At 38.2% G+C, this 16,075-nt stretch overlaps 1 protein-coding gene across 5 annotated transcripts in view; it reads right to left on the bottom strand.

The window, feature by feature from the left end:
* Nucleotides 1-16,075, bottom strand: part of LOC122550323 (disco-interacting protein 2 homolog C) — a 615,797-nt gene that overhangs the window by 158,024 nt on the left and 441,698 nt on the right. For 3 of the 5 annotated variants that reach the window (XM_087987546.1, XM_087987548.1, XM_087987549.1), the window contains 2 exons: nt 13,436-13,546; nt 2,934-3,008 (listed from right to left, as the gene is read on the bottom strand). In XM_087987546.1, coding sequence (XP_087843672.1) covers nt 2,934-3,008; nt 13,436-13,546 — 186 coding nt within the window. The remainder of the gene's footprint in view (nt 1-2,933; nt 3,009-13,435; nt 13,547-16,075) is intronic. The other 2 variants (XM_087987547.1, XM_087987550.1) reach the window with 1 other exon arrangement.

Raw genomic sequence — 16,075 nt, 5'->3', positions numbered from 1 at the left:
GCAGAGCTTGCCAGTAATGTGATTTAATAGTAGATTAGGCAGCATAGATTGGCTGGTGTACTCCTGTTCCTAATCACCAATTTGTTGCTATGGTTTTTTTGATATGACCAAGAACCAATGCAGGTAACAGCACAGGTGGGCATTCAGCCTGCTAATCCTTTCGAGAGTCATTTAAAATTAATTTCATGGCTTTCTTATCCCACAGCTTTATATCTGCCCCAAGTCCAAAAAACGTGTTCAATTTTCCCTTCAAAGTTGAACTGGGTGGTCTTAACTACACACCTTCGCTTCACAAAGCATTCCATGTTAAAACCACAGGCTGTGCAGGAAAGTTTTCAAACTCAACTACATTTCTTCTTAATTTCCTCAGCTCTAGTGGAAATAGTTCTTTGATCTCTAGTCTCTCCTCTTAATTATAGTTTCCCATCCATGCCATCAGCTTGATGAATCTATGCTTTATACTTTTCAATGCTTCAACATCTCAATTATAAAATTCCATGCACTTGTTTAATTCTGCTTTGTTACCATATCATACAATGCTCTAAACAATTATCTGATTCTTTCAAAATGGGACAAAGCTAGCTAAAGAAAACAACAAAGGAGATTTGGGATTTATGTTCACAAAATATTAAAAGCAGCACATCAAGTGGATAAGGCCTTAAAAAAATCTGAACCCACAAAAAAATGTGAGGTTCAAGCATTCTACGCAATTTTTGTTCTCCCTATCACAACGGCATTGATGTATTAAAGAGGGCACTGTACAGATTGATTAGGAGACTGGTAGTATCCTGGTATGAGAAAATAAAAGGACAAAAAATAACATTGTACAATTTGGGGCAGTTATCTGTTAAAACAGATGAATTATTAACATGATTTAATGCCAACATTCAAATTTATGAAAAGTTAGATTTTCAGTGATTGAGAGGTTTCAGAGCAAAGAACATGGCCATAAGTTTAACGGCACAGGATTTAGAACAGAGTACTGAAAAATATAGTTACGCAGAACTGGCTTACATTTCCAATGAAGCACATGCACTTACACTAAAATTAAGTTTCAATCCCCATGTTAGCATTTAAGAACAGGTTAAGAATGCAGTTGACAAAAAGAAGAATAATGGGAATAAAGATCGACAGATGAGATAAAGGTTACTGCATTTGTACTGAATGGCTTGTATCTGTTATGTAATTTCATCTAATAATGAACTCTTGCATTTTATTTTCCTATTCGTAAAAATTGCTATTGCCTTTTTTTTAAATGGTTTTATCCACCTGAAATCTCACTTTCAGGAAATTAAGTATTTGAACAGTTGGCCTCTCAGTTCATCCAGAGCTTTGATAACTTGCACTGTGTGTTTTCTCCAAATCCTTGTGCTGCCTGTACAATTCAACACTTAGTCACATAAGGTTGCATTCTACACAGATTGTCCATTCTGTTAACTTATGCCCCTTGCTATTTAAACTATTTGTCAAGCTATTATTATATAATCAGCGAACAGAGAGATTGCCTTCTCTATGCTCAAACCCAGATGACGTACTAATTGAGACTGAAAGCAGACACTGACCTAAGGCCTGAGATACAACAACAATTTGATCTATTTGACAATCCATGTACTTTGTTTTAAAAATGTACAAACACACCACTGTATTTCAATATTTCTTTCTAATAAATCTGTACAAACACACCACTGTATTTCAATATTTCTTTCTAATAAATCTATTATGACACACCTCTCTGAACATCTTCTGAAAATGCACATATACCACATCTGATGCAATTGCTTTATCTATTCAGTATGCCACCTTTTCACAGAGAAACATCTACATTTGTCAAATAATATTTGTCTTTAATAGATAAATGTCTTTGTTTATTTCACATAATTAATGGGCAAATTAAGTAAATACCTACATGAAAGTTGTAGCCTTGGAAGAGAGTATTTGGCCCATTAGTCAATGTTGGCTTTTTAAATGGAATATCCAGTTTTATCTATTCCTTTGATTTTTATCCTATAGCTTTGTAAATGTCTTCTCTTCAAATATTTGTCCAAGTCCCTTTTGAAAGTAACTACTGATGGTGATGTCACTACATTTTCAGGCGGTGCATTTCAGTTCATAATAACTCAATAGGTAAAAAGATGTCTCATCATATTACCTTGAAACAGAGTCCTCTAGTCAGTAATCGTTCTGCTGGTGGATACAGTTTTTCCCTATATTCACCCTAACAAAATACTGCACAATTTTAAACATCTCCATTAAATTTCCTCTTAATCTTCTCTGTTCAAGGAAAACAGTCTCCACTTCTCCAGTCAACTCTTAAATGGTGAATACTAAGAATTTGCCCATAATTAATTTGAAAGAGTTGCTCAGGAGTATTCGGTTCATCCTTTGCTCTCTTCTTCAACAAATATGTTGCACTGACTCCTCTCCAGACCAATGCCACAATTTACAGAGAATTGAAATTTGTGCTGACAAACTGTGCTGCCTTCTTTCACTCTGGGTTAGTACAAATAAGACTCAAAGTCTATTAACTTTTTTCAGGAACAGTTTCAAAACAGAACCCTACTTCAGTTGGAGTTTTGAATATTTGGTAAACTAATTTAGTGGAGCGAACATCAATCAGGAGTTTAATCGCATTTCAATTTGCAAATAAACATATGGTTAAAAAAAAACCTGATTTCCCCTTTTAAGTTTAGAATAAAGAATTGCGTTATGTTATCATCCACAGAAATTCTAAATCCCCAATTATCAAAGCATTTTCTGTTGGTGGGGGTATTTTATAGTAAGCGCAAATTACTTTACTGGCTTTCTTTTTTTCCTTTTAAAAACAAATTATGAATCTGCTCCAGTCATCCACAAGAGATTTTGACTAGAATAACTTGCCAAATAGTTGTGACACAAAGTGTGACGCGACAGACAAGAAATGTGCACACACATACCATTTTTATTATTAAAGCTAGCAGATCTCCCATGGCGTTGCTCACAGTGAGTCGGAGGAAACGTTGCTTTATCTCCTGTAACGTACAATACATTATCAGGGCCACTGACTGATGGTGTCCCAATAAGTCAATTTGTGTTTTTTTTTAAACTGAACAGTATGATGGGAGCATTCATTTGTTTTTAGGGTTTGCATAATTATTTGCATAAAACGTACAAATCAGTGTCGTTCACTGCAATGTTTGTGTGTATTTGCTTGTGCCTCTTACCTTTTTTTTAACAAAGATCCCAGGATACAGAAAAAGGGTCTATGAAAGGAGATCCATGTTGCACACACCATGTGTGTGTTTGGTACTTTGGGCCAGATAGCTTGAGGTTGTTGAAGTGGGCATTTGGAAACATGGGTAAGGACAGAGAATGTGGTGATGAGGAGCGCAGGAATTAACTTGAGAGGAGAATTTATTCTAGATGCTGAGATACCGAATGTGGAATGTTGTGTCAAGGTAGAGTGGGAAAATTAACATTTCTGAACAGGTTGTTTAGGAAATATAGGTTAAATTTTAAAAGAATGAGAGTAGGAGAGGAGTCTGTTTTGTTTCGGAGAAATATGTACTATGGTTGGGATACAAAAATCACTGGGCAGAATGGATATGTTTGCAAAAGGGATCATAGACTGTGAGAACATTAGGAGAGAAATTGTAATATGAGACAAGGTAGTCTTACGTAAGTGTTCAAGCATGGTGACACCAATCTGGGAGTGTAATCTTAGGTTTAAGATATTGGTATGATGTTGGAATCTAAGGATGGTAAGGAGATAGTGGTTGAAGTGCATTGGGAGCAGAGATCGTCAGTTTGAGGTTCTGAGAACTGATAAGGGAAGATGGAAAGAACAGAAGGAAGGGAAAGTGGAGACAGAGATATGATATGAATACTCAGTGAATGGAAGCAAGAAGCTTAGAAACAGACAAGTTGCAGGAGTGAGCTCAGGATGGATTAGCCCATGATGGATTCAACCAATATAGTTTCTCTTCCTAAATAATAAAAAGGATCATGACCAACAGAGAAAGTTGGACTACATCACAACTAGAAAGAAACTTATTATTTGAATGAGGGCGTTCATGACTATTTTTCAATTTTTATACTGGATAATGGAGTTAGGAACCAGGGGGTTTCTCTGCATCTTAATAAATAGGATTGCATTAATGAAAGGAAACAAATATTCATGATTATGACAACTGAGCCGTAGATTTTCTTTTGATTTTTAGTAGTTTAGCACTGAAAACAAGTATATACTCTGGCTATTAGCAAGTGTTGAAGGTGGACAGACACCATCACAGGTTATTCATTTCCATGTTATTAGCAAGCATGTGAGCTGATAGTTTAAAGCAAAGCTAAGGGTGACAAAGTGGATCAGTATCATAATGGGTTAGTTATTTGATGATACTATAGATAATTGGCCTACAGCGATTCAGTCATCATATGCCTTCTACAAAATAAATTGTGAGATTGTGATAAATCCAATCCTCCATGATATAGTATTTAGATTCCAAAATATTTTAAAAAATGGGTAAACTGAGCTATACATGAACTATTTATTTCCATGATTGGGTGAAGAAACTCTCATATCTGAGTAACGATTCTCCCAAGTGGTGATATTTCAATGGAAAAGTAAATTTGACAGAGTGTATAATTAGCAAATTAGTCATCACCCATTATATTCACTCTGCAACTCCCACTGATGATTTTCTAGCCCAATGAGTCTAAAGCCTATTTGCTGATATGCAACATTCCTACAAATTCTACCCCAACACAACCCCCTCTCCTTACCGCCCACCAACAGACTCAAGATTAATCAAGACCTTTGTTGATAAAGGAAATTTGATGGCTGCTTTTCCAAAAAAAGTTAGATTGTCAGTTGAAAGCAAACTCAGATATGGGTAGAAAGTAGGAAACCGGGATTAGATTGGATATTCTTGTGAGGAAAAAAAAAATCCAGTGGCAACTTGATAAGTTAAATAGCCCATGCCTATGTTCCAGAATTTAAATCTGAATACATACTGTTAATAATTAATTACAGATCAAATTTCATAAGCTTTATTTGGGCACAAAGAACAAGTGAATACAGTTGTAAGCCCATGCAAGATTCTTTGTAACCTAAAAAATGTGATTATGTCATTATGGAAGAAAACAGCACATGATTATTGAAATTATAAAATGCCATTCAACCAATCCAGATTGTTTAGTCATCTAAATCTCTTTCCATTTCTCTCTCCGTACCTAATTCGCATTACCCTTCCCTGAATGAGCAAGTGATAGTCTTTTCTTTAAATGGCAAAAAAGTCCATAAATTATTTAATTTTTTGTTTACAGTTATTTCACATTTTAAGAATAGTTGTGATTTCCTTCTAATCATGTCTTCTAGTTCTCTACTCCAGGCAAGAATCTAAGAACAGTCAAGATTGAGAGATGCTTACTCCAGAAGTCTCACATTTATTGCATTAAATGTCTCCATCTCTGTTACTCTGTGAGGAGGCAGTTATCAAACTGAACAAAAAATAATCCTAATATTTTAATTCCTAATAATTCGGCATTTGCTACAATTGTTACATCATCCACTATTTTTCAATTCCCCATTTGACACTCTGGCTTTACCCAAGAAAATATGTAGTATGTCCCTGAGGTATTCCTTTATTTCCTCCTTAGCCCCACACAAAATATTTTGCTTATAGAATGAAATGGTTGTGGTTTTCCTATTTTATTTTATGACTCATCCCTTTGAAGTGGGACTTTTTTCAAATAGAATGGTGGCCAAAATTAAGTGCAAAGTCCCATTAGGACTGGGTAATGCCTTTGTAGATTGTTAGATGGTAACATGTAGAAAGTGATGTAGACCATGTGGCTCTTCAAGCTAGCTCCACCATTAAATGAGATTCTGCTCAATGTTTGACCTTAATTCTCTATCTCTCACAACTTCCACATTCCATAATTGCATTGTGAGCCAAAAAATCTATCAACACTATCTTTATAATGTTCAGTGATTGAAAATCCTCTCGAAAATGCTCTAGAGCATTCCAAAGATTGACAATCCGTTCTATGAAGGTTTTTGTTCCCTTTTCTCAATCCTAAAATATCCTTGTTTTGAGACCTTGTATTCAAGATTCCCAACAAGGAAAACACCTTCTCAGTATCCATTCTATCCGTACCCTTAGAAATTCTCATATTTCAATCAAATCAGTCAATGTTTCTGATGTGAAAAGAATGTATGTCTGGTCTGTTCAATCCCTCTTCACAGGACAATATCCTCATTCTGGGAACCAATCAGGTGACCCTATATTATGCTCCCTGAAGGCAAAGTGTGTACCTCCTTAGGTAATGAGACCAATACTGCACATAACTCTATAGGCGTGACTTCAGCCCTGCCCTTTAACGCTGCAATAAGACTTTTTTCTCAGATTAGATTAGGTTCCCTTCAGTGTGGAAACAGGCCCTTCGAGCCAACCACACCGACACTCTGAAGAGTAACCCACCCAGGCCCATTTCCCTCTGACTAATGCACCTAACACTATAGGCAATTTACCATGGCCAATTCACTTGATCTGCCCATCTTTGGACGTGGGAGGAAACTGAAGTACCCGGGGGAAATCCACGCAGACACAGGGAGAATGTACAACCTCCACACACACAGTCACCCAAGGCTGGAATTGAACCTGGGACCCTGGTGCTGTAAGGCAGCAGTGCTAACCACTGAGCCACCGTGCCACCCTTCTTTAATCTTACATTCCAGTATCTTTCTTACAAAAGCTAACATATCATCTGCCTTCCTGATCATTTGCTGATCCTGTATGTTAACTTTCTATGATTTATGTTCATGGCTATTCAGGTCTTTCTGAAAGAAAACGTTTCCTGGTCTCTCTCCATTCAAAATAAATACTTTATTTCATACTTCGTATTCTATTCTATCGGTCTGTTCTTACCTAGTCACCCAACCCACCAATATCTCTCCACTATGTTTTTACGTCACAATTCACTACTTCATCTTCCCAACTTAATGACAACAACGAACCTGGACATATCACATTCAATCTCTCATTGAAGACAGTGATATAGATTATAAATAGCTGAGGCCCAAGAACCAATCCTCGTGGTACCCTGCGAGCTTGCAGCCTGTCAACCCCAAAAATGTTCTATTTATCTGTTCTCGGTTTTCTTCACATGAACCAATCCTGAAACCATCCTAATATACTGACCTCAACCCACACCCTAATTTTGTCTACCTTGGAGTGCAGATTCATAGTTCCTTGAAAATAGAGTCAGGTAGACACAATCATGATGGGGGTGTTTGGTATGCTTTCCTTTATTGGTCAGTGCATTGAGTTCAGGAGTTGGGAGGTCACTTTGTGGCTGTACAGGGTATTGGTTGGGGACTTTTGGAATACTGAATACAATTCTGTTCCCCCCATTATAGGAGGATGTTGTGAAACTTGAAAGGGTTCAGAAAAGATTTACAAGGACGTTGCCAGGGTTGGAGGGTTTGAGCTATAGGGAGAGGCTGAATAGGCTGAGGATATTTTCCTTACAGCGTCGGACGCTGAGGGGTGAGGTTTATAAAATCATGAGGGGCATGGATAAGCGAAATAAACAAGGCATTTTTGCCCAGGGTGAAGAAGTCCAAATCTATAGGTCATAAGCTTAAGGTGAGAGGGGAAACATTTAAAGGTGATCTAAGGGACAACTTTTTCATGCAGAGGGTGGTGTGTGTATGGAATGAGCTGCCAAAGGAAGCGGTGGAGGCTGGTACCATTACAACATTTAAAAGGTATCTGGATGGGAATATGAATAGGAAGGGTTTAGAGGATTATGGACCAAATACAGGCAAATGGGACTAGATTAGTTTAGGATATCTGGTCAGCATGGACATGTTGGATGGAAGGGTTTGTTTCCGTGCTTTATATCTCTATGACTCGATAATCTTTTGAGTGACATATTTTCGAATATTTTTGGAAAATCCAAATAGTTCCCCATTATCCATGTGAGTAGCCACATGCTCAAAGCAATTTGTCAAGCACAATTTCCAGTTAATTAGCTCATTTTCACTCTGCTTAAACATTTTATGAATTTCTAAGTGCCCTGTCACAACTTTCTAATAAAGGATTATAGCATTTTATGTTAAACTGATGCTAGGCTAACTGCCCAATAGTTCACTTCTGACTTTCTTAAGTGGGAGGTTTAAGTTTCATGATTTCCAATCCTTTGGATATGTTCTTGAATCTAAGCAGTGTTGGAAAATCAAAACCAAAGCATCAACTATCTCTGCAGCTACCAATTTTAAAACCTCAAGATGTAGGTTGTCAGCTGCAAGGGGTTTGTCACCATTTAATCCCACCAGTTTCTCCTGTCCTATTTATGTTCTTCATTCCTGGTAGATATGGATGCTCTACACTGAAGAGACCAGATGCAGATTGGATCAGCACTTTGCAGAGCACTTCTGCTCAATCCACTCCTGGCTGTTCTCCATTTTAACTCTCCACCTTGCAACTGTGCTGACCTTTCTGTTCATGGTCTTATACAGTGTCCCAGTTAACAATGTAAGCATGAGGAAAAATACCTTACCTTTTGACTCAGCACTCTTCAGCTCAATTTTATAACAACTTTAGATCTTAACCTCTACCTCTTTTCATTGTGCATGTTTTTCTTCCTTTATATTTGCTGGACTGATCTTTGTCTAGTTTCTTTCTTTATACTTTCATGAGATATTTTCAGATAGGTTTTATGTAGTAATTATTGCTTCATTTGGAAACAGCCTTTGTTGCTTTAATATATATATATAAAACCACTTCTTTATGGCTGCTGCGTCATGAAATCTTGTAGTTTAATCAACCCTAACATCCAAACCATCACAGATCTTCTCTTTTGTTTTTCCTGCCTCCTCCTTTCTACAAGTTTAAAAGCAATGTAATGTTTATTTGTAATCTGTTTCTCTGACCGTAATGTTTATCCTTTTAACTATATCTTATTTCTAATTCATACTATGAATCACTGTAAGGTAATGCAGCTTTTTTTTCTCTCCTTTATTCCTCTTCTTGTATCTAAGACTTGTACCTAGGTACTCTGTACCCAAGATGGGACCATGAGAGGTGACATTGTAAACATTTCACAATACTACTGTACTTGATTACACGTGACAATAAAACCTAATTCAAGAATTCTAAGCAGCTCTGATATTAGTGAGTTTTGAGAAGATTTGTCGCTCAGGGTGAGGTTTTGGATGTAGGTTTGCTTGCTTAGCTGGAAGGTTCGCTTTCAGACGTTTCGTCACCATACCCGGTAACCATCTGCAGTGAGCCTCTGGATGAAACACTTGTGGTGTAGCCCACTTTCTATTTATGTGTTTGGGTTTCCTTGAGTTGGTGACATCATTTCCTATGGTAATGTCATTTCCTGTTCTTTTTCTCAGGGAGTGGTAAATGGGATCCAAATCAATGTGTTTGTTGATAGAATTCCGACTGGAATGCCATGCTTCTAGGAATTGTCATGACAGAGACAGGCGTGAGAATTCCTAGAAGCATGGCTTTCCAAACAGAACTCGATCAACAAACACATTGACGTGAATCCCATTTACCAGTCCCTGAGAAACAGGTCAGGAAGTGACATTACCAACCCAAGGAAACCCAAACACAGAAATAGAAAGTGGGCTATACCACCAGTGCTTCATCCAGAAGCTCACTGAAGATATTACCTAGTATGATGATGAAACGTCTAAAGACATACCTTCCAGCTCAGTGAGCAAACCTACATCCAAGCTCTGATATTTCTATTTCTATTTTTCAGTTCAGATGAAAAAAAATTATCAAACTGAAACTTCAAGTGTCTGTTCCTGGCCAGAGATATGGCATGACTTGCTAATATTTTACAGCCTTTTTGTTTTCTTATTTCAGATTTCCAGCATCTGCAGTGTTTCACAATTGAATCTGATTCATTATGCTTGAATACATATGTAGTTGCTTTTTATGCATTGTTTAACATGTACTGGGTCAGGTGCTTTCTCACTTGCGTGTTACCCATCACACAGCAATGCTGAGTTACGCATGCGTGGACTGTGAAAGCATGAAGCACACCTCCACTGTGAACACATAGGCACAGCAAGATAGTCAGAGCAAATGTGATTTAGTGGGATTTTTTTCTGTTTGATTATTTTGGTTATTTTGTGCAACAGTTAAAAGTACTTCATGTTACATTTAGAATGGAATAATTTTCAGACATTATTTTAGACCAGATTAGTTAATAAAGTATTTATAACACTTTTATTCCAGTGGGATATGAGCAATATGCGAGAAACAGATGGTGTGTAATTATGGTCCAATCTTTGACAGATTAGTTGTTTTAGTTTTGAGAGCTAAATTTTTCACAAACTGATACCAGCAGTAATGCGACAAAGCAAGAACCTGACAGTGCAGCAAGCATTACGTTGTGTCTGTGTAGCAAGGGAAAACCAATCCGAACTACTGTCATCCACCTCAGCTATAAGGTTTGAAACCAAGAACACAAGCATCTGGCCTGAATGTAAAACAATGTTGTTGGATGATTAAATTATTTTGAATTACAGTAGCTCTGAGCCAAAATAAAACCTGCATTTAAAATAGGTGTAGCCTGTCATCTAATTTTTAAAAACAATTTTGGCTACAAACCAGAATTTCTTGCCCAAAACCATACTTCGTTTCAAACTATATCAACTTTTTTTTTGGATGTAACATCTTGTTCCAGCATGTTTCAACCAAGAAAAATGCTAGGTTCCACAATCAGGGTCCTGATTGCCCCTTAAACTTTCTGGGTCTCCGGTCAATCCACTACTGTGTCCATACTTTAATTTCCTTGGTCAGTATTAAATATCATCTCATTCCTGTTAAATGAAGAGCAAAGATCATGCTGTGCAGAAAAGGAAAGTTCAGAAAAGCCGCATATTCTGCAAGAAATTAGAAATGTTCTCCCTGGATCCCAAGAGATGTGCAAAATAGGATTCTGAAAAGGTAGTTTCAATGATTCCTGCCAGAAAATGCATGAGTTTAGTACAAAAGGATCAGTCTCAGGTTTGAGGCACCCCTTTCCAACATTCACAGGGCTCACAAAGGCTCACATAATAAGAATACGGCTGCTTTTCTCTTCAAACATGAGGCAAAGTTTTATAACTTTAAAATAAATTAAGTTCCAGAATAAACATTCATCAATAGCTTTACAGTAATATCTATTAATAAGAAAACAAATTAGGTGGTGGTCAGTAGAACTTCAGAGCTAGCAGTACTGGTTTAAGCTGTGTGTATGTGGACATATTAAAAGTTATCATATTCAGAACTCTATTTAATTGTACAGCCCCTGCTGGAACAGTACAGTTTTCTTAAATTCATAATTCTTCTTCATTCGTGAGAGTTGATTTTCAGAATGTGCACAGCTAGTTCATTATATATCATTTAATCATTCATTTCCTGTCCCCAATGCAAAAAAAAAGTATCCTTTTAATAATTTAAGAGCAAATATCACACTTCAACTCAAGTGATGCTTAACTTTGTTTTTACATGAACATTTTCCGGACTTATTGTTCACATATACTTTAGAAGACAAAATATACAAACAAACTACTGCAGGCAATCTTTTATTAAGTATCAGTGACTTTAAATATGTGGTGCTATTTTCAAAGAGTTTACAAAAATGCACTAAGATATCTGAACTCAAGATAATGTTTCAAGCATTTTAAGTAGTGTCAGATAATTCCACAAAATTAGTAGAATTATAAAAAGTGCAAAGATTAAGGAACAAAATCAGAATTTGCTGGAAAAACTCAGCAGGTCCGGCAGAGAAAGCAGAGTGAATGTTTCGGATTCAATGATCCATCTTCAGACTGGGTTAATTTGTCAAAAATAAAGGAAAATTAAGAAGAAAATGAGAAAACAGCAGATATTTATTTTGTATATCTATTCTTAGAATCCCTACTATTTGGAAGCACGTCATTCGGACCATCATGACCACACCGACTCTCCGAAGAACATCCCACCCAGAACCACTCCCCTACCATATCCCCGTAACCCTGCATTTTCCATGGCTAACCCACCGAGCATACACATCTCAGGACACTATGGGGTCATTTAGCATGGCCAATACACCTAACTTGCACATCTTTGGACTGTGGGAGGAAACCGGAGCACCCGGAGGAGACCCACACAAACACAAGGAGAACGCACAAAATCCTCACAAACAGTTGCCCGAGGATGGAATCAAACATGGGTCCCTATGCTTGAGGCAGCAGTGCTAACCACTGAGCCACCGTGTAAAGTTGACACCAAAAGATATTAATTTAACACAGCGGTGTGCAGTTCAACCTCCAGACAACTATTGCCAACATACACAGAACATTCCGTTATTCTCTGCCAACTTCAAATATAGAAGTGTTGTGCACTGAACTGACAAGTTAATCTTCCAGTTGCTAATCCTTGGTCAGAAAAATGGCTTGATGAAGGATCTATACTTCAGACATTATGCTGGCTGTTCTCTCTACAGATGCAGATTGATTTACCAAAACATTTTCAGTTTTTAAGGAACACCGGTCATAGGAGAATGATTAGACCAGACATGTTTCAGAATTCCAGTGGCTGGAGTAGTTTCTTCCTTCATGGATTTTCAAGGTTTGTTACTTTCACTTTTAATCAGGGGCCTGCAACAATGCATAATGCATTATACACTTTGATTTTATTCAGAAAAAGAAAATCATCCTTAGAAGCATGAGAATTAAATTTGGGAATTGATAATAAACTTGTCAGAAATTCCAGTAAAAGGTGCAACAATTCACAATAGATGTACAATGTTAATAACATACAGAATGAAACAGTGAAAGCAGAATAAGACATAGCCTGATCTAATGGAAAGAGTCTGAACTCAGGATGTTAGCGTGTCTCTTTGTGTTTTGTCATCTAGTGGCAAGTTGCCAGTTTTCAGCATTACTTTTTCTCTGCATTTCCAGTCTGTTCTTGATTTCAACATCTTTTCATCCTTTCCCTTTTTCTACGTCTTCAATCATTTATCATCACTTTTTAGTTTTTAAACAGAACCTCACTGGATACACTTTAAATCTTACTTCTGGTGGACTCCCCATCTCATCCACCACCTGAGTTTTAATTTGTCCATTCTGTTAAATAGTTTGCTTCATTTTCCATTTCCAATTCTGACAAACATATTTACACTCAAAATGTTAAGCAATCTTTTCTCCTTATAAATGCTGACAAAGCTACACTTCATGCTTTCACCACTCTCAAACCAGTACCTCTGGGAGGTTAATGACTGGAGGAAAATAATAATGGTAAAGGTGCTTCAAGTAAGATTAGTTCATCAACTTCCCGACAACTGATGAGTAGTGACTTGGATAATTAATTTCAGCATATTTTAAGGCAGCTTTTGTTTGTACTTCTATCGTTATGAGCAAAAGATAAATCGGATTTACTCTACAAAATACAAGTCTTACCTTTCTAGTAAGGGGTACTTCAATAGGAACAGGAACGACCTCTGCCAACAGACAACCATAGAATGCAACCATAAAAGCAGCAGGATCATTGTTTGGAAAAACAAGTGCTACCTAAAGGATAACAATAAAGACATTTTCAAATATTATAAAATAAAAACTCCTACTGTTAAGAAAAGAGATGGATTAACAACCTAACCGAAATAATTTCAAATGTGCTTAAGCAAATGTGAACTGAGGAAGAGTAAAAATGTATTCATTTAAAAAGCAACTTACATGTGCCTGATGCTCCAAAACAATTCACAGCATAAACTAAATAATCATGAAGTATACCAGTGTTGTTATACCAGAAAGTGATTTTGTTTACAATACTGCTTGAGATAAATGTTGTTAAAACACCAGAGAACACCTATTCTTTGAACAGTGTCATGAGATTTTTAAAAAAACATTTTCATGGGATGTCAGAATGGCTGCCAATGCCAGCATTTGTTGTCTGTTCCTAAATGTCCTTAAGAAGATGTGGGAATCCACCCTTTTGAACCATGACAGTATATCTAATACAGTTTTATCCTGACCATCTAAATGAGCAGATAGAACCTCAGTTTAATGTCTCATCTCAAGATGTAGGAATCATGGCAAGATGAGCATTTCCCTAGCTGCCCTTGGGAAAGCAGCTCCTGAATCACTGCAGTCCAGTGGGGAAGGTTCTTTGATGGTGCTGAGAGTTGGGGGTGGCAATGTTTTGGACAGGACAAGTGAAAAAACAAAGATGCATACACAAGTTGAGATAATTTGCAACTGGAAGGGAACTTCAATGCAATGGTATAGTCAAGCTCTTGGTATTAAGCTGGAACTTATCTATTCCAGAGGTGCTGGTGAAGACAAACGGCTAAGTTGACTTGTGCATTCCATACAAAGCTCAGACCACAGCTACAATCTAACAGTAAGAGAGGGAATGGACTTTTAAAGTGATGGATTACTACTGATCGAGCAGACTACTTTGTTTTGATTAGTGCCAAGTTTTGTCAGTGTAGCAGCAGCTGCAGCCATCAAGGCAAAGGAATGTACTCCATCACATTCCTGAAAATGGACCTTCTCTGTACGATGTGTTTGATAAGGGTCAGGAGGTGAGCTAATCATCCCAGAACACCCAAACTCTGAACTGGTCTCATAAACATGATGCTTATGTTGGTGATCCAGTTGAGTTTCTAGCCAATGGCAACTCTTAGGACTTTATTGGTGAAGGATTCAAATGTCACAAGAATGTAATTGGATTCTCATATTGAAATGGTCATTACCTGGCATGTGCGCAGTGCCAAATATTACAAGCTGGTTATCGTCCCAAGCATGAATGTTATCCAGACCAAAATGCTTGCATATAATTCAATATCAATTGAATTTGGAATGGAATGGAATGCTGTGTAATTATCAACATCGTCTTTATGAAAATTCCATGATGCTACACACTGTCAAATGCAACTTTGATGTCAAGGGATGTCACTCTCATCTCACTTCTTGAATTCAAAGTGCTGCTTGACAGCAGTGTTGATGACACCTCCCATTACTTTTCTGATGATTGAGAATAGACTGAGGGAGAAATAATTGACAGGATTGTGTAAGTCCTTTTTTTGTGCATAGAACACACTTGGGCTAGTTTTCACATTCTTGGATAGATGCCAGTATTGAGGCTGTACTGGAAGAGTTTGGCCAGGAACATGGAAAGCTCTGGAACACAAATCTTTCAGCAAAAATGAGGACTGCAGATGCTGGAAACCCGAGTCTGGATTAGAGCGGTGCCGGAAAAGCACAGCAGGTCAGGCAGCATCCAAGGAGCAGGAAAATCGACGTTTCGGTCAAAAGCCCTTCATCAGGACGAGAGGCAGGGAGCCTGCAGGGTGGAGAGATAAATGAGAGGGGGTGGGGTTGGGGAGAAAATAGCACAGAGTACAATAGGTGAGTGGAGGTGGGGATGGAAGTGATAGATCAGAGAGGAGGGTGGAATGGATAGGTGGAAAGGAAGATTGGCAGGTAGGACAGGTCATGGGGATGGTGCTGAGCTGGAAGGTTGGAACTGGGGTGAGGTGGGGGAAGGGGAAATGAGGAAACTGAAGTCCACATTGATGCCCTGGGATTGAAGTGTTCCGAGGCGTTCTTCCTCCAGGCGTCGGGTGGTGAGGGAGCAGCGGTGGAGGCGGCCCAGGACCTGCATGTCCTCGGCAGAGTGAAAGGGGGAGTTGAAATGTTGGGCCACAGGACAATGTGGTTGATTGGTGCGGGTATCCCAGAGATGTTCCCTAAAGCGCTCTGCGAGGAGGCGTCCAGTCTCCCCAATGTAGAGGACACCACATTGGGAGCAACAGATACAATAAATGACATTGGCTGACATTTCCACCACCTCCAAATGGACCCCACCGCCAGAGATATATTTCCCTCCCCACCCCTTTCCGCTTTCTGCAAAGACCATTCCCTCCATGACCACCTGGTCGGGTCCACGCCCCCCAACAACCCACCCTCCCATCTTGGCACCTTCCCCTGCCACCGCAAGAATTGCAAAACCTGCGCCCACACCTCCCCCCTCACCTCCATCCAAGGCCCTAAAGGAGCCTTCCACATCCATCAAAGTTTTACCTGCACATCCATCAA

Source organism: Chiloscyllium plagiosum, unplaced genomic scaffold (assembly GCF_037043375.1).
Source record: "Chiloscyllium plagiosum isolate Xiang-an unplaced genomic scaffold, Cpla_swu_hap1 HiC_scaffold_5, whole genome shotgun sequence".
NCBI lineage: Eukaryota > Metazoa > Chordata > Chondrichthyes > Orectolobiformes > Hemiscylliidae > Chiloscyllium > Chiloscyllium plagiosum.
Note: the sequence above shows the minus strand (reverse complement) of the source record. Positions and strands in the feature narration are given on the sequence as shown.